Source organism: Theobroma cacao, chromosome 2 (assembly GCF_000208745.1).
Source record: "Theobroma cacao cultivar B97-61/B2 chromosome 2, Criollo_cocoa_genome_V2, whole genome shotgun sequence".
NCBI lineage: Eukaryota > Viridiplantae > Streptophyta > Magnoliopsida > Malvales > Malvaceae > Theobroma > Theobroma cacao.
The window spans coordinates 1223-20861 of NC_030851.1; the positions used below are offsets into that span (position 1 = coordinate 1223).

Sequence of the window (19639 nt, forward strand, 5' to 3'; positions counted from 1 at the left end):
TAGAAATGGCTTTTAATCCATACATGCAATAGTTGTGCACATCTAATCAAACGACCTTTTCAATTCTGTCAACAATAGCTTAGTGACCTAAAGTCTTTGCTAAAATTGCTAATGATGGATTAATTTTATTTTCTACCTGCTCGAAGAAATCCACCACTGCTACCTTTATATGGCCCAAAACCTTTGGAAAGATAATCGTCCCATAGATTGCTAAGGCCTTAATAATCATGGTTGTTTCATCTTCTAAATGCTTCATGATGCCACCATGAAGAAACTCTCATGGAATACAAACACTAACTCTTTTTTGTTTAACATTCATGTCAACTTCTTGTATACCAATTCCCATGATTTTTGCAATCTTTTTACTATAATCTATCCTTTGTCGTCTCCGGTAATTTTTATTTCCACTTGGAAAGTGTATGCAAAGTAAAGTCCAATATTCTTCAATTATTGGTGTCATATCCACTTCATTTAAGACAAAACATCTATATGAGGGATCCCAAGATTGAATAATGGCTCTAATCATTTGGTCATCAATAGGTATGCGAATAAGTGATGCAATATGCCCATACTTCTTCTCAAATTCTTGTTATTTAGATTTTCCCCACTAATCCCAAATGTTGATCAAATTTGTGAGGTCATTTTGTTGGAGATCAATATGAACTTGCTCAGGAACATATCCATCCTTTAAACAATCACCTTTTACATGCTGAATCTGTTTTGATTAAGCTTTAACATCCAAGTCATCTTCACATATGACAAGGGTGGATATGAAGAGCAGTAGTCGCTTCGTGGATGTAACGTGGGTCTTTTCTGTCATACTTTATTGCATAACAAATACTTCTATATGAAAAATGATGTTAATGCGCAATCATGAAACAACCATAAAACAAAGTTCAATAAGTATTTACGTGGAAAAAATGTCCCTTCATGTGCACCTACATGGGTATTCTTTTATGAGTTTGGCGAAGCTCTACCTAGGCTTAATCCTTTATGGTTTTCTATATGCTAGGCATAGTTTCACACAAAGCTAAAGGTTCCCAAATTACTCCTTACCGTCATCCACTTGAGACTAGTAAGGCACCCCAATCCTCACCCATTACAAGTTTCCAACGAAAAGGATTCAATTTGAATGGAAGTATTTCACGTGCCTACACGTAGATTATCACCTTACAAGAGCAAGATACTCTACTTCCTCTTAAATAGGATAGAGCTTGGGTATAAAGCTAATACATATATGCAAAAATCTAGTGTGTGCGAAGGGACATAATTTTTTTTATCATCCATATATAATTAAAAATATAAACAATCAAAGTAAACAAAGCAATGTTAGATTAAAGAAAATGAATTAGAATATCGAATTAAAATTTTAAGTTAAGGCTTAAGATGTCACATATTTAATTATTGGCTTAACTTTCTAATTCCTCGGTGGAGTCACCAAACGGTCATAACATATTAGTCCTAAAACTTAGTTGTTTGATTAAGAAGAGTCGCCATCAATATTTTTTGTTTAGGTGTGATTAACCACTTAATTGAATATATTTTTCTAACGAGGTCTTAGGTTTGATTTAAGTTTTTTAAAAAATTGGTTCCAGTCTACGAAACTAATTAAGCTCGAAAGCACAATTACATGTGATGAAGAGATTAATACCTTCACAACGCCCATTTAGAATAGTATCTAATTAATTATGTGTTTTCTTTTTAATTTTAATAAATTAATTTTATTTCGATATCTTAATTTATTTCCCTCAATTATTTCTCCAATTCATTATTATTTTAAAATAAATAAAATATCCTCTAATATTGAGAATTCTTCATAAATTCTCCAACCTTTTTAGTAAAATTTAAAAAGATTTTCTAACTTAAAAATTTTTTAAAAAATTATCCCTTATAACATTCTCGAAATTCCATCATCAGAAGAATTTCATTTATTTTATATTAAACAGTCATTATGAAATTATATTTATAAAATCTAAAATATTTATTTATGTTCTTATTAATTATATATAAATAAACTTTTTTTTGTATATATATAACAAGGTCTTATAATTATTTTTACTCTATCCATTTTCAACAGGTGTCAATATCAACTTCACAAGATGTTCAAGGTTCAATATATATATATATTAACAAAATTCGATTAAATAATACACGAAGCTCCGAAGAGAAATCAAAAACAAGGAACGAACCTACGAGGCCAAAAGGCCAACAAAGATAAGATTATATAATTGAAAAATACAAGAAGCTGTCCCCCGCTTAAAATGTAGGGATCCAGCTACGCTTTTACTGCAGTTCTCTTGAAAAGCTATTAGGCCTAGCCATTTAATCCATGCCTGTACAGGGCAATGCTGAGATCCCGCCAAAAGCCCTATGTCAAAATCAGTATCACAACAGAAAAAAACAGGTATGACCAAAGCACACTCAGGAGTGCACACCGTTGCAATAACTGTACATAGCATCTGTTATGATATTTGCAGGCCTTGTCGCATATCCATTTTGGTAAACTTTCTTGTTAGGGAGACAATTGACCTCTTGGCTCTCGAAGCCTTGTAAGAGAGCATCTAACTGTCCACAAGCTGCTGCTATTAACCCTGCGTTTCACGCGGAAATTTTGAGTAACACTTGAGAATGCAGGAGAGTGCATTGCTTCTCTCAGTGAACTGATAAGCCTTGAAAAGCAAATATGGGAATGACAAAGAAAGTTACCTAAGAACAAAGCAGAAGGCTTTCCTGGTCTTGATTTAAATTCAGGATGGAATTGAACCCCAATGTAGTATGGATGATCGGGTAATTCAATAATCTGCATGATAAATGTGCCAAATATTAATGCAGAACCCACAGCTGCAAATTCAACCCATGTCCACACCAACCACCCACAAAACCACAACACCCCCCCCCCCCCCCCCACCCAAAAAAAAAAAAACAGGCGATAACTTATGAGGTGTTTCTTGAGCAAAGAATTCACACCTCCATGCGTCGACCTGTTTCATCCTTGCCAGTGAATGATAGGCCAGCATTTTCAAGGCCTGTTACCATATCAGGATTTACCTGCAAATATAGGCTTATTTATACTTCATTATCACAAGATTGCTTACACATCAAACATATCCATCTAAATACCACTTACCTCATATCTATGCCGATGTCTCTCATCTATGAAACTTCTCCCATACCTACGTGAATGCAGTAGAAAAGGATTAGCTAATTGAACACGTATTCTTTCAGGAAGCTTTTTTCTTTCACATATGCACCTAATTATAATGTCAAAAACTTTTTGGTCCTCCAAAAAAGGCAATATTAAAGAATCACTTGGCCAATTTCATAATACCATACTTACTTACCTCATAGGTTCCAACATTAAAAGGAAAAAGAATATTATTCACACATGAATACGTGCAAAAACACAAATAAATGCTTATTATCTCAAACAAGTCCACAGTGCTAACAATTTCACAGATTTGCAGTCCATGACTTGGAAATATGTCCTCCTTGATCCAAGACGCATGGTACCGCCCATATGTGTTTTTGAGCCCTGGTTAAATGGCAGAGACATGAAGATGTTTAGGAAATGACACACACTATTTCATTATATATGTAAGCTACAACTAGCAAACAGACATTACACCTCGGGCATAAATATAATGCAGGGATTCCTGGTGTTAGGATCAAACTCAGTGCTGTTGGCATCTTTCAATCCAAGAACAGATCTTGCAAACTCAATGACAGCAATCTGCATTCCTAGACATATTCCAAGAAAGGGAACTCCATTTTCCCGTGCATACTTTGCTGCAAGAATTTTCCCTTCCACCCCTCTGTCACCAAACCCTCCAGGTACGAGAACACCATCTGCACTCTGAAGATAGAAGGCAGTCAGCGGGCTACCAGAGACCATTGGAAGTGAAGTGCGTTAACCAGCCAATCCAAGGCCATAAAAAGCTAAAAAACACGGACCTTTAACAACTTCCATGCAGCTTTATAAGCATCAAGATTCTGTCAAGGAAATGTTTTTGTCAAGAAGTGAAAAAAAGTAAAAAGCAATATGTAATACATTACACGATAAGGAATTAATTTGACCTCTATTTCAGTCATATCTTCAAGGTCACTAGCAGGAACCCAGTCCACAACAAGTTTCTTGCAGCAGGCAACAGACGCGTGCAACAGAGCCTGCACAAACAGCAAAACAGGTTTATATGTATTAGAGATAAATTTATTTCTAATTCTCTCCATCAACCCGTCTGTTCTTCATTAATTCTGCTACTCTTTTTCAATAAAACCTTTGTTATGTTATTTCAAACCAAAAAGAAAAACAAAACTAACTTATCACCCCTACATATGACACAAATTGGAGCAAAAAGGAAAAACAATTCCAACGAAAACAATCCTACAGGACAAACATAAAAATTGTTCAGCTGAGACAAGGTAACAGAAGTTAATTGCACCTTCAGTACAGAGAGATAGGAATCAGAAAGGCCTGTGTACTTCCCAACAATAGCAATTCTGACCTGAATATTAATGACATAAAAGGTTAAGACTCTAGAAGGAATCAGAAAGTTTTCAAGGTTGAATTTGACAATTAGTTGCAACGCACTGGCTCATGTAACATATCACAAATTTCAGCCCTTGTAGTCCACTCCTTTAAAGAAGGCTCCTTTGCAGTACTGCACCAAAAACACAATTGCCTCATCATGTAAAGTCAATGTTCAGTGCTTAATTATCCAGACAAAAAAAAAAAGAGATAGAACTGATCATATCACACACACCCTAGAAGATTAAGCACTTTGAAAATTGCCTCATGAGCCTTCTGGTCCTAATCAAGAATAAAAATCATATCCATTCATTAATTGTCGGAATTAGGAAGAATATCTAAAATTATTTTTCACAATGAAATCAAACCACTTACTCTCAGTAGTAAAGGGATGTGCCAGATGTTGGGAACATCATAAAGAGTGATAATATCTTCTGCCTATAAACAAGCATTTTCAATTAACTAAAATTTTCAACCAGGAAAATGAACATTCAACTGATGCACAAATAAAACCTTTCTCCTTCTAATCACCATACCGATACATGGCAAAATTGAGAGAGTTTCTCCTTCACATTTTCATCAAGTGCCTGTAAAAGGGAATCTGTATTCAGAACCTAAAGCTAACAGCACAAAGCATTTGTGCATTTATGTCTCAGAGGGCGACGGTGATAAAAAAATCAAACCATTGTACTGCGACAAGCTAAGATATTTGGTGTCAAACCCAGGCCTCTCAGTCCTCGAACACTGTGCTGTGTGGGCTTTGTTTTCTGAACATGGTAGACATCATGTTAGAAGTGCTTTAGCCAATAGATTAATTTGTTCTATATATTCAAGACACACAAAGAGAACCAATTATCTTCGTTAAGGATGTGCCTAGCTAAAAGTTGTATTTGTAAGAAAGATTCTGTTTGCTTTCTTTCCACAGATTATTCCTACTATTCATACACACTTGCCTGTTCCCCAACGACATTTATAACAGGCACCAGGCTCACATGAATCAGACAGAAGTTGCCTGAACCTGAACAAGAAGTAATGAGGAATAGTAATCAATTAAAACAAATCTAAAAGAGAAAGGGCGTTGATCACATTTTTGTGTCATAAAATTGCGTACAATATAGCCTTACCTACACGGTATGAGAACTGGCCTAACGCCTCAATAAATGGCATGGATTCAATGTCTCCTGCGTGCAAAGAAGTTGCTTTGAACATAAAGGGAAACGACCTTATAACATGTTGCATGCATCAAAATTGTAGCTGTAAGTGTACCTATTGTTCCACCTAATTCTATGACACAAACATCAGCTGGACCTTCCTTTCCATCAACTGGAATCATTGCCACACGCTCAATCCATTCTTGAATGGCATCTGTAACGTGAGGAACAACCTACATATCGCAAGAATATGTAGATGAAATGGCCCGAATGTAAGCCTATCGTTAAACAGTAGCATATATTATATTACTAGAGCCTAGCTTGAGCAGTAAAGAGAAACCTGAACAGTTTTTCCAAGATAATCTCCCCTTCTCTCCTTGTCAAGAACAAACTGCGGGGTAATGAGAAAAGGAAAAATTAACATGAGAATGCAGCTATTAGCAACTGCTAATATATATATTTGGCTATCAGATAAGAGGAAATACAAAGGAGAGAAACTTACTTGGTAAATCTTTCCAGTGGTGATGTTATTATCGCGAGTAAGTTTGACATCTAGAAAGCGCTCATAATTTCCAAGGTCCAGGTCCACCTTTCAAGAGGGAAAACAAAGAATTAGGCTGGCCGAAAAACATAGGGATTATTAATCTAGCACAAAAACATTTCATTTGATGTTAAAAGACGAAAATGCAGCGCCAATATCCATATTAAGCAGTTATCTCCATAAAATCATAGATGATCCCACTCAAATAAAACTGCTAAATCCTTTTCTTAAGCATCCCTTTGCAATAAAATATTTTTGGGAGTACAAAAGTAGAGTAGAGGAGAGCAGAGAATTCTTACCTCACCACCATCGTCCAAGACAAAAACTTCCCCATGCTCAAAAGGGGACATCGTTCCAGCATCGCTATTTAAGTAAGGATCTGCATTGGGAAAGGAAAATAATGAACACTGTATCTGGTAAGAAGAAAAATAGAAGAATGAGAAAGAGAGTGCTAGGTAAAATTATAAATAAAGTAAATTAATTTGAGTTGAACAAGTGTTTTCTTTCAGTAAAGATTGGAAAAAGTATAAATCCATCCATCCATTTTTTTTCCTTGTATCTATTTCTCTCGTACCAAACAAACAAAGAAAAGGATGAAGAAACAAGTCATTTTCCATCCACCCTTTCCTTCCTCACTATTTCTCTTATAGCAGTTAAGAAACGGTGGTGAGAAAGGAGATTGTTTCTTCATATTTATTGAAAATGACATGGGCACTAGTAAACTAGGTAGATGATGAAAGAACAATAAGAACTAACAATTTGATGGAGGCCTCCGCAAAATCTAACAAATTAGCTGTGAGCGAAAACAGAGTGCAGTTGAACAGATTCATATCGGTATGTTTATAATACGAAAGTGCAAAGAAACACCAATAAGCTAGTAATAATAAAATAAAATAATTGAGAGAAGAAAGCAGAACAGTGTAGAAAATTTATCAAGATACAAGGGTCTTTTGAAATAACTTACAAGGTCAGAAAATCTAAAAAGAGGAGGAAGAAGAAGAAGAAAAAATGAGAAAGGAAAGGGAAGAGCAGAGACCAATCTTGATAGAAGTAACGCGAAGTCCACAAGCTTTGAGAAGTAACCCGATGCTGCTCGCTGTCACTCCTTTGCCGAGTCCACTTACTACTCCCCCAGTCACCAGCACGTACTTCATTTTCTTCATTCCTCTTCTCCTTTACTTTTTGGCCTTCTCGTAATAAAATAAAATCTTTTAACAAACAACTATCCACAATTCAAAACAACAAAGCATAACAGAACAGAGCAAGTATAACATATCTTCTTTGTCTTTGCGATGAATCATATCCTTAAACGCATAAGGATAAAAAGCAGGTAGAAAGATGAAGAATGAGTGATTACCTTATTAAACCTTTCTTATCGCCAACTGGAAATCAGATGCGTAAAAAGAGCAGGATGGTAATGGTCAAAGCCGGAGTCTTTGCTGATACGTTTATGTACGCTCTGCCTTGTTTTGTACTATGTAAGAGATGGCATAGCATCAACACAAAAACAAAAACAAAAGAAAATTTTGTGAAGAGGAAAGAGACAGGGATGCTTAACCCGTCACTAACAGAAATACTGAAGAAACGGGATGAGAGAATTGGAATTGAGACAACAAGAGAATATATGTAAAAGGAATCAGATTGGCTAACGCCATTGCCATAGGCAGCCTTTTATACACAGCGTACCCCCTGGCGTTTCACCATGTCTAGTACCGAGAGTGCCCAAAAACGACAAGCAAACAATAACCAACCCCTTTAATAAATTTTTTATTAAAATATTTTACCCGTAAATAAACAAAGAATTTTCTAACAAAAAATTTCGTATTAACTGATAATATACTTTTAATGTATCTGAATTATTAATTATAGTATTTAATGCTAAAATATTAGTATAAATAGTTCTGCTAAGGAGTGCCCTTAAGGCGTTGGAAGAAATATATTTAATATGAGGCACATTGGTTAGCAAAACATATTTGTTTATTACAATGTATTACACAAACAGTGTGTACACAGAGAAGAGGTAGGGCGCCGCGGTCGAGATCTGTATCGCTATTACTTACTCAAAAACTTTTTTTCCCTTTCCCTGAGAGTAGTGTCGTAAGAAATTAACATATTTTTATGATTTCATTTCAGTCCTACATCCCATTAAATCTTTTGTTTTATTGTTTATTACATAATCTTATCTCCCTTTCCTAAAAAATCTGAATATTTGATATTAATGGATCATTAAATATTTAAAATTTACTTGTTGAAATATCTTGTCTGGGACGATTATTGAAATATTAACAACCCTAACTAATGATTGCTCTACAATATTTGACTGTGGCATTCTCAAATATATATATGTTCAAAAAAAAGTAATAATTTTTCAAATTAACTTTTTGTAAAAAGAAAAAAAAGAAAAAAGGGAAAGGAAATCAGGTAGTCCAAGACCCAGCTGCCCTAATTAATGCTCTGCGTGACCCCGCTGCCCTAATTCTACCCTCGCGGCCTTGGCCTAGCAAGCTTCAACATGTTTGCCATTTTCAGTGTCTTAGTAATATATATACATATATATATGTATAGGACGTTGGAGTTCAAGTCTTGCTTTTATTTTTTGGATGAAAATTAAGAATTCAACTAATGGTCAGGTCATGCTAAAAGCAACGTCGGCTTTGCTGTGGGGAGGAAGGAAAGGATATTCCAAACAAGTGTTGTAGATAAGGCGGTTTTTGTCCCAGCTCAGACCCACTTTCCGAAAGTAATAGTTAAAGCGAGATTGAGAAAACTAGAAAGACAACAGCAATCTGGGTCAAAAGTCAAAACTCAATAAAGGATAAAGCTCAAAGTATACAAAAATGAAAAATCCCATAAAGAATAAACCAAGCAACCGAAAAGGAGAAGCAAGGAGAATCCTTTTATTTCAAGAAATCCACCTAACGACCAACCAACTTCCAACGGATCCATCAATGACTCACACAGAGGCATCCACCTCGATAGTCGTTACACACCGGAGAGCAAAGGGAAAATGACGAATTTGGCACAGAATTGTTAGTTATATTACATAGAATAAATAAGCAAAAGAGAACCAAAGATTTACGAGCCATGTATGTATGTATATTTGTGTGCATGTCATATGCATGTGTCTTACATCCAGTCGGTAACCCTCAACATAAAAAAAAAAAAGTAACACTGGCCAATTAGGATGAAGGGCCCCATTCCAAACCACCCACGAGATCTCTTTTTAGTCAAAACGAGCTGTTTGGATAACAGCATACATACAATGAATTTGCGCTTTTGTTTTTCAACATTCACTTGCTCTCTCTTTGTTGCTATTAGGCGACTCTATTGACAAAGATTCTCTCACTAGATCATGCACATCATGTCATGTCGCAATAAACATGTGAAGGATGCATGTCATTTGCATTCCTCATAATCCAAAAGCTAACGCAATCAATAATAAGTGCATATTTAACTTAATTTTTTTTCAATTTATTTATCTCTTAAAAATAAAAATTAAACAAAACATGATTTTATGAGAAGTTTTAAAAAAAATAACTTTTTTTAAGAACAAAATTTTAAAAAAAAAACTTAAAAAAAACTTCAAAGAAGAACTTTTTTTTCTCTTCTTTTAAAAATATAAAAAAAATTTTATTTTTATTTCAAAAATATCTTCATTTATTAAAAATAATTACAATATTATCTTTTTAAAAAAATATATTTTATGATAATTTTAACAAAAATTCTAACTTATAAAACAAAATTTATCAAATAATTTTAATTTAATTTTAAAAATTATTATTTTTTATAAAAATTTTATAATAATTTTTAAATTAAAAATAAATCAAATCAAACAAGTTCTAAATATATAATTAAATAAACGGACAGAGCGATCGCTCTCGCGTAGACAAGGTATAGAAACTGAAATTGCCACGTTGATTGTGGGTCAATTCCTCGATTTGCTTAATTGCTTTTCGTTTCTTCATGGTGCCGACAACCTTCCGGGATTGGCTCCTCTAGAAGGGCGGGGAGCTCAAAGAAATGGTTGCCTCGTTCTCCTGCACCTCATGACCAGGCCAAGATTTACGCGACACAAGTAATGAACGGACGGACAGAAAGGTGTTTGATACTTTTTCTCATTTTTGTGTTGTGAGTCTTTTTAGTTAGCCTATTCAAAAAATAAAAAGTCTTTTTAGTTGGCTCCTACATAAGATGTGCGTGCTTGCAGCATTTTGCATACAGTGATCCATGACAAGTACTAAAACTTTGGATAAGAAGACACTTCATGCATGCTGCATTCCGTTTAATGCACCTGAGAGCAAGTAGCTTGAAAAATGAATTAAAATGAAAATATAATTTATAGTTAAGGCTTATGTATTTATTTATAAGGTTCCTCGTCAACAAAAAGAAACAGGTGAACGTGCAGCCGTGGACGAGACACGGATTGAAACATTTCCTTCCATTTTGTTTGTGCGTGGCAACAGTGGAATGGATCAAATTAGATGAATAAGCTTCGAATCCAGGTCAGGGATTCCATAATCCAACAGAAACCTTTTGATTATTATATATCCATAGGATAGGATTAGGATAACCCTAAATAATTTAAATATAATATAGTATGATTCCTATTAGATCTTAGACGTTTGATTAGTCAACAACATCACATGACCGACTTTCATGATTTCACTTTCATTTCCGCGCCTTTCCTTTCTCTCTTTTTTCTTTTTTTTTATAATTCCCTTTTGGCAATGCTATGCCTACTGCGTTACCCGTGTAACTTAATTACCAGAGATCAATGCTTAAAGATCTAAACCTTAACTCTTCAAATGGTTACACCTATTTATTAAGCTAAATACTTATTTTAAGATTTAATATTTATCAAAATTTTTATTTCTTTCAATTAGATGTAATTCTTTTCAATTCTACTTATTAAAAAAACATTTATGAAAGAAAATTTAATGATTATCCTTAATAAACTCTTTGAATGCTAACTAAATTGTAATCATTAATTTTTTCTTCTCAACTTTTTTTAATGGGTAAATTTTAAAATATTATATGATAATTTGAAAAAATAAAGTTAAACACTAAAATAAAGAATTCGATAGAGATAAAATTCTAAAATCAATATTTAACCTATTCATTAAAAACACTTATGCGTGCTCAGAGAGAAACATCTATTTATTTCTTTTTGAATATTCGTTACAAGAAAGTCTAAAGAAAGGATTTAAAATTCAATTCTTTACAGAAAAATATCACTCAAGTAAATCTGAATCGACTTGTTATTTATGATCTCTGTCCATCTAACGACTTTTAAGCATAACTTACCAATAGAAAGGAAAAAGAAAGGAATCAACCAAAGGAATAACATTTTCTTACGTGGAGTAGTTGACTAAATTTCCTAGAGGTAGGATGGACTAAGTTTACACGCGCTGCTGAGCGCCTACCTTTGTTGCGCCGTGTTGGTGTAATCGTCAATGTCGATGTGGCTCACGAGCTTGTTGATCCTCTGACTTGGTGTTGCCACTTCATCTCGACATGTCACCACGTAAGCCCTAACCCTACTGCTCAACTTCCTTGGAACCTCAAAATTCTTTTGTTTTAGTCTTCCCTAAGCATAATGCGACAACATACTAGTTCATTATTCAACTAAATACTTGTATGCAAATTAGCAACTTACTTTGTGTGTTTTTGGATCCGCATTAAGAATTACTGTAGTTAAAGCATGTGGTCCAACGGAGAGGTATCTGCGAGCCGGCCTAGACTCATGGTTGGTCCGAATAACTAAACTCGTCTCGAATGATTTTTATTTTATTTTTTAAATTAAAAAAAAAGAATTTAAACCAAATATTCTTTTAAACAAGGCAATGTAAAAAAATGTTTGCACGCTATTTAACCAAATTTAAATAAGAGGTAGTTGAGTTGTCTTTTTGTTGGTTTATTCATTCACAAAAAGCAAAATATTCATGCTTGTAATTTAATTTTAATTATAATGAATCGGTATTTACTAGGGCTTAGGCTAAGCAACCGTGCTTCATATTTGATATTTACTCATGAGCGTATAAAAAGCAAATTATTCAAGCACGGTGGCTTAGCCTTTCTGGACCTACAATTAAAAAAGAAGGTTTTATTAAATAAATACATTTGAAGGTCTGAGAACAAATCTGATAATTTTTGCAAAAAGATAATTGTGGAAAAAGGTGGGTTAGAAGATATGGGACTACTTTCAGAAAGTGGACTCGTGAGGAGAACATCATGTATTTATAGGTGCATTTTAAGCCCCTTAGTTGCAAAAGTAACTTTCAAACTCACACGAGATTAGGGATTGGGTTTGAAATTAGTGATGGTAGCAGAATAGCTTTCTGGAGGGAAAATCGAATTGAAGGTGTGTCTTTTAAAGTAGTTGGCTCTTAAAATTTTTGCATTGGCCACAAATAAGACAGGGAGGGTTAATGAATTTGTATGTAATTGGATAAATGATTATTGGTAGTGGGAAGATTGAGTTGAGCTGAAATGTCTTGGATTGGGAAAATGATCACTTGGATAATTTGCATAACCTATTAGCCACAATCTTACTTCAAAAAGGCACGGAAGATAAACTTGTTTGGAAACGATCTATTAGTGGGAACTACTTTGCTAAATCATTCTTGGGAAACAGGGAGGTAGTATATCACCATGGAAACATGAGTGGATGGGTTTTGCTCTGCCAACGGTGGAGGTGTTCTATTGACAAGTAGTGAGAAAAAGAGTTGCAGTGAAAGAGAAGTTAGTAAGGAAAGGAATGCTGAATAGAGACTTTTCAATTTGCTTTCTTTGCAAGAAAGAAAATGAAACAATCAAGTACATGTTTTTTTTTTATTGTTATGTGGATGATGTGGTGCAATAGTTGGGAAATAACAAAAATGACACCTAAAGAAGCGATAGGTGTTCTAGTAGCATGGAATATCATGGTATCAAGCCAGAATCTCATGGCATGTGAAAATTGGCCTTTGTTGTAATTATTTGGTCGATATGGTTGCACCAAAATGAAATGGCTTTCAATGGAAAAGTTTAGGATAGTGAACAAGTGTTTTATGTGGTGGAGGCAGCGTGGCATGGTGGTTTAAAACTAAATCGCCAAAACTTAATAATTCTTTTTTGGATTGTTGTAACCACTCAAATATGGTAGTTGTGAAAACCCCATACTCACATAGGAAAATAAATCGAGAAAATCCTTAAGTAAGCTAATAATTTAAGTTTCCAAGAGTGTATTAAGTGTTTTTAAACTTAGAAACATACACCATGTATTCTCAAATGAGTTTAATGAAAAGTTGAGGCTCGAAAAGGGTCACAAGGTTTGATTTTAAACTTAAAAATAGCATTCTAGATCAAAGGTATTGATACTTCTTCATAAGGTATCGATGCTTGAAACTCAGAAAAAGATTCTGATGAACAAGTTTCAATATTTGTTCATGTGGCATCGAGACATGTGATTTTCCAAAAAAGGATCGATACCTTCATCTAAAGTATCAATGCCTTCATTAGGGCATTTAAGAACATTTTGTTTCAAAGGTATTGATACCTAGGCTTAAGGTATCAATACTTCAACATCAGAGTTCAAAAAATAAAAAGGTTAAAAGAGTATTTTTTTTATGTTCCTATTATAAATAAGGCATATTTTATGAGGATTTCTCTTGTCCAGCCGTTTTTCCTCAATTTTCTCTCAACTCGCAACCACTCTAACCCATTTTTATCAAGAATCATCATTTTTGGAATATTAAAGCTTGGTTTTGGGGTTCTATCAACGAAGGTGATATTTTTTCAACTTTCAAAATCTTTAATCCATGATTTCCAAAATTGAAAAATATTGTTTATGTATCCATATTTTTGCTAAATCTTAAAACTCAAAGGATTTGTGACTTTCTTTAGTGTCAAAACTAACCTAAGGTAAGAATGATGGATTTATGAGTTTTAAAGCATATAGTTAGTTAAAGAACAATAGGTTTAATCTAGAAAATTAGTCTTAGATAAACTCAACTAGTTTCGAAAAAGCTAAGGATTGTTATGTGATTCCTTGTCTAACTACTGATTACGATGATTGTTGAATGCTTTAGGTGTTGTCGAAACTTCGAGAAACTCACCAGAGTGAAGTCTTAATCATTCGTAAAGGTTGAGTCTCCGAATAAGTGAGTGAATATACCATTTTCAAATTATTTTAATATGCAAAGCTAAAACATGATTTAATGAGTTACTTGGACGACATGATTTCCATTACTATTTTTAAAGGTGAGAGTATGTTTATGGTTGAACCCAAGTTTTGAAAGAGTTTCCAAATATATATGTATATGTAAATATTTTACTATGTATTAATTTTTAACAAAGGAGATAAATCTTTTCAAGTGATTTAAACCAAATCGCCACTTCAATGAGATATGTATGAAATGCATGTATGCCAAGTTGTATTGTATGTGATGTAGATTCCATATACTACAAGAGATAAGAATGAAAACATGATATATGCTAAGTTGCTATTGTATATGATGTAGATTCCATATACTGCACGAGATAAGAATGAGCACATAATGTTTGCTAAGTTGCTATTGTATGTGATGTAGATTCCATATATTATATGAGACGAAAATGAGTATATGATGTATACCATGTTGCAATGGATGTGATGATGATTCCACCTACTATATGAGACGAATACAAATACTTGAATAAATGTTATTTTCTTGATGATGATGCATGACTAAAATGAATTAAAAGAAAAGCAAAATTATGTTTGCTAGACATGGAGAACATTGCTAAGGTAACCTAAGGGAAATGGGGGTTTTACCATTACCATTAGTTATGATATGGAGTAAGGCGATGATTCCACTCCCATTGTGCACCGTAGTTGCACAAAAGTGATAAAGGTTTATCCATCGCTAAGAGTTCATCCAAGGATGATAGAGATTATGCTATCGTTAACTGACTAGGCCTTAGTATGCAAATTGATTTATATAAGAGTTGCTTAATTTCTCTCATTGTATGTTATGATAGATTAGCTTGGAAATAAGGTATCTTAATCTAAAATTTAAAGGCAAGTTAAGAGGTAGGATTGATCTGAAGCTTAGGAGGTCAAATATGATTGATTTAAGTAGAAAAATGCCTAATTTATGGATTTATATGAATGAAGTATCGGTACTTTACAAAGAAGTATCAATACTTGTTAAATAGAATGCTTGGCAAACATTATATCTAAAAAGTATCCTTACTTCCTTAGAAGGTATCGATACCTCAACTCCAATGATGTGTACTCAAAGGTTTTACACTCAAACTCGTTTTCAAAGATTTATGTGACTCTAAATGGCTTTGAAAAGCATTACAAGGTTTGATTTAAAGCTTCGTTCAATGATTTGAAGGTTTAGTATTCAATTCAAGTGGTTTTAAAGTGCATTTAAAGATTTGAATCATTGCTAATTACAAGAATTTAGTAAATGATTATTGAAGTTCATACATGTATCCTATTTAAAGATTATATTTGTGAAGAAGCTCTATCCCCTTAACATGTCCCCCACCCGTATTCACTCATGAAGTTTTTGTAGCTCACACATTAGTTTCCCAAATTTTTGTTACAAATTAGTGACTACTCTTGACCTAATCGTGTCATGAAGACGTGATCTAGTTTCTTTTTTAGTAGGTGATTTAGAAGCTACTTACAACCTAGAGGTCGAGTCATGTTCTGCTGACGAGTTGATCTTCATTTTTGTTTATGAATGGATATTTTGCATGTTATGAATTTGTAGCCTTTCATAGCACTGTGTATATTTAATTGACTAATGTTTTATGGCTCAAGTGCCTAGTCGAGCACTGAGGCACGAATACATGTTTAAAAAGATTATTTCTAAAGCATGTTTTGAAATGCTATGATATAAGCATATGAGCATTCCCACAAGTTATGAGGTGGCACTTTATAAGGATGTGGAAATGCAACAGGCAATTTAAATGATTTATGCTTTACATGATTATATGATTGTTCAGTTTATGTATGAATGTAAGAGGCTTACTTAAGCCTAACGAACTATACCCATTTGGGACCATATGTTGATTGAAGCGGGTCGTGATAGTAGTGGTATCAAAGTGAGCTAAGTAACCTCGATAATCTTTGGAATGGACTACAACCCCTTATGAGCACCCTAAAGTACAATGTTGATGGTGCGTCGAAAAGAAAATTAGGCGAAGCAAGCATTAGTGGAATACTCAAGGACGGTGATAGAACCATTTTACTTATTTTTCTAAATCTTTCATCTCTTAGGGCGTAATATCATAAGGTGGTCATAAGTAGGTTTGCAAAGCTGTTTCAGCTGATTCATATGTTTGTTGAAATCGGTGAACCTGTAGCAGTTGGTGGCAAGGGTGAAAATCGTAATAACATTTTCATGCTTGAACCTATTTTTAACGTTTTTCCCCAAGTGGTAATTACATAATCCGTGGTGTGCATCATGGTACACTTTCTCAACTACATTCTTAATGCCAAGATGCTGATCAAAAATAAACATTGCATTTTTAAGACAACCAATCACACAAAACAATTGGGTAAGAAACCAAAACCACGACTCTTCGTCTTCCACATGACCAATGCCAAATGCAATTGGATACATCTACACATTCACGTATTTACATCTAGCAACAAATAGAATACCCTTGAATTTTTCTTTCAAACGTGTGGCATCAATAGCAATTATAGGTTGCATTACAACACTGAACCTTTGGAGACATGTCCTAACGTCCAGAAACAATATTTGAATCGTTGTTACCCATTCGTAGTAATAGTTGTGACAGTACTAGGATTTTCACATTCCAACATATGTAAATAAGAGGGGAGGAGTTGAAATGACTCCTTTAGGGGACCAAAAATAGGACTCTTCACAAATTCCTTCACTTGCCAAGCCTTACCATACAAACAGTGCAATCCCCATTTGCGATTCATCTATTCCATTATTTTGTTAAGTCTCAATGGTGTTACATTATTTCCTTGCCACTTGGGGGAGATGAGCTCACCAATTAACCTCGCACTCACAGTTCGAAACCCACCTTGCAAACCATCAACAATACATGTGTGTACCTTGTGGAGCGTCTGAACTTGCCAATAATCTCCTTCAAGCAACTTTATTGCACATAAAGCAAACTTGTATGCCTTCTCTTTACAAGCAACCTCCAAACGAGTGTGACATAACTTACTTTAATCTTGAAATGCTCTTTTAGTGCCAACATGCTCAATGCTCGTTTCAATTTGGCCTTCGATGGAAAAACTTTTCACGATATAAGTGGTCATCAATTGATCTAGACTCCTCGATCGTAACTATTTGGAAAGATATCATCTCTACCCCCGAAATAATCCTTTAACAAGATACCTCGGCATTTACTTTATTTTGATAACTGTCATCCAACGAATGAATCCCGTTCTCACCAACTATGTGGTTGTCGTAAGTAGGGTCATCGCACTCAACATCTTCTAAGACAACAGTTGTGGCATGGTCATTGCACTGAACCTCTTCTAACACAATAGTTATGGCATGTTCTGTACTGCCATCTGCATGATTACAATGCGAAATGTCATTGTCCTTACCCTTGTCGTCTTCTAAACAATCATCATGTCTACCAATGTAAGCATCTTCACAATCTTCGTCCCTCTCATCATTCTAATATGCAATGTAGTCCTTTTCACCATCATCGTCCCTCTTGTCAGATGCATCATCACCACTCACGACCATCACAGTGTCATTTGTGAATGGCAATGGACCCACTACATTCGTAGGCGATGGTTACGTTTGTTGCCAAGAACAAAGTATTTCGTTTGATGCACATTCTGATCAGAACTGTGCAAACATCATTTGCAGACACCTAATGTGCATACCAAGCTGCTCAAACTCATTTGCATACATCAATGGTGATTACCATTGTTGTTTGTTAGGAAATGCATGGTGTGGTATGTTTGAATCATTATATTTCTACTATAGGTGATTACTATGTTAGACACTATGTTCATGTGGCATAACATTTGCATTTCGTTCCTTAGCTCCCATAAACACCAGAACTACCCTCTCATCTCACAGAATACTTGCTACTTCTTCATCATCCCTAATAATTAAATGCGAAACCCCTATGGCATGACTGAGCTAAGGATGTCAACGGGTACCCTATTACAGGGTACCCGCGAGTACTCGACCAGGTTACACCGGGTTAGGGTACTCAATAAACGGGTTTGGGTACTCAATAAACTGGTTCGGGTAGTGAAATCAGTACCCGAATCGAGTTCAGGTAGGGTTCGGGTATCACTCTTTGGGTACCCGTTACTTGAACCTGATTATGTAATATTCGGGTTTCGCGAGTACCCGCCCTGAACCCGATTATAATACCTGTATATATATATATATATTATTACTTAAATAACTGAATAAAATCGATCTATTTTGTTGCTGATTTGATTCGAACCCAATTAAGGAAGGAAAGCACCCAAAGTCTGTACCATCTTGACAAACAATTTCTTTTGTTGAATGTTGACAAATATATTAAAAATATAGTTACTCAAATTATTAATGTGATGACATTAATATATAAATTAAAAAATTATTATATTATTAATTATGTTTAAATAATATGAATATCATATCATATTACAAAGGAATATATTTACTATTATATACATTTTTAATATAAATGTATTTACTTTTTATTTTGTGTTAAGATTACAAAAATTATAAATTGTAATATATATACTTAAAGAGAGTCTTTGAGTTTAGAATAGTTTTGAAATCTAACTATTTTCTTAATTTCATATAATTAAAGACAAACTCATATAATTAATTAAATTAATTCATTAAACTATGATTATTAATTAACTTGAAATGTTTTCAAATATATATACATTATATATACTGAGTTCATTTATAAGAAATATAATTACTATATTATATATATACTAATAGTTTTAGTATATATATACTTTAAATATAAATATATTTATTTTTTATTTTGTGTTAACATTATAAAAATTATAACTTATAAATTAATTAATTATAATATATATATATATATATACACACACACACACTTTATAGTATATAACTTGTAATGTCTTTTAGCACATGCACTTTATATTATGTCTTTTAATACATACATTTTATATTATAACTAGTTGTTTGGATATTTATTTTAGTTATTTAAGTTTATGTTGTTGTTGTTTGGATATATGTGTTTGGTTATTTAAGTTTATGTTATTTGTTTGGATCTTTGTGTTTAGTTATTTAAGTTTATGTTGTTATTTGGATATTTATGTATAGTTTTTAAGTTTATATCGTTGTATGGATATTTGTTTTTAGTTATTTAAGTTTATGTTTAAGATCTTTGTTTTTGATTATTTAAATTTAAATTTTATTATTTTTGTTTTTATTAATTTAATTAGTAGTTAATTTTATGAAA

General features: G+C 33.6%; 1 protein-coding gene across 2 annotated transcripts; it reads right to left on the bottom strand.

Moving 5' to 3' along the window:
- On the bottom strand, nucleotides 2103-7873 carry LOC18606987 (CTP synthase). 2 transcript variants are annotated; one of them, XM_007040892.2, is made up of 22 exons: nucleotides 7575-7873; nucleotides 7254-7439; nucleotides 6517-6596; nucleotides 6179-6265; nucleotides 6017-6067; nucleotides 5792-5909; nucleotides 5650-5706; nucleotides 5479-5543; nucleotides 5209-5292; nucleotides 5062-5112; nucleotides 4901-4963; nucleotides 4761-4807; nucleotides 4589-4658; nucleotides 4440-4502; nucleotides 4075-4164; nucleotides 3952-3990; nucleotides 3626-3853; nucleotides 3447-3532; nucleotides 3128-3173; nucleotides 2968-3048; nucleotides 2707-2800; nucleotides 2103-2591 (listed from the first exon to the last, which is right to left on the bottom strand). In XM_007040892.2, exons 2-22 carry the CDS (start codon nucleotides 7378-7380, stop codon nucleotides 2422-2424), a joined length of 1797 nt encoding a protein of 598 aa, XP_007040954.2. In that variant the 5' UTR covers nucleotides 7381-7439; nucleotides 7575-7873; the 3' UTR covers nucleotides 2103-2421. The 2 variants fall into 2 exon arrangements, with proteins under 2 accessions (XP_007040954.2, XP_007040953.2); XM_007040891.2 differs by having other exon boundaries at nucleotides 7254-7404; nucleotides 7575-7870.

Excerpts from the sequence above, each read along its gene's own strand:
- LOC18606987 (XM_007040892.2), bottom strand. The coding sequence starts at position 7,380 with ATGAAGAAAATGAAGTACGTGCTGGTGACTGGGGGAGTAGTAAGTGGA. Across the intron at positions 5,544-5,649 it reads CCAGTTCTCATACCGTGTAG|GTTCAGGCAACTTCTGTCTG; the intron begins GTAAGGCTATAT and ends CTTCTTGTTCAG. Across the intron at positions 5,293-5,478 it reads TAAATGTCGTTGGGGAACAG|AAAACAAAGCCCACACAGCA; the intron begins GCAAGTGTGTAT and ends TACCATGTTCAG.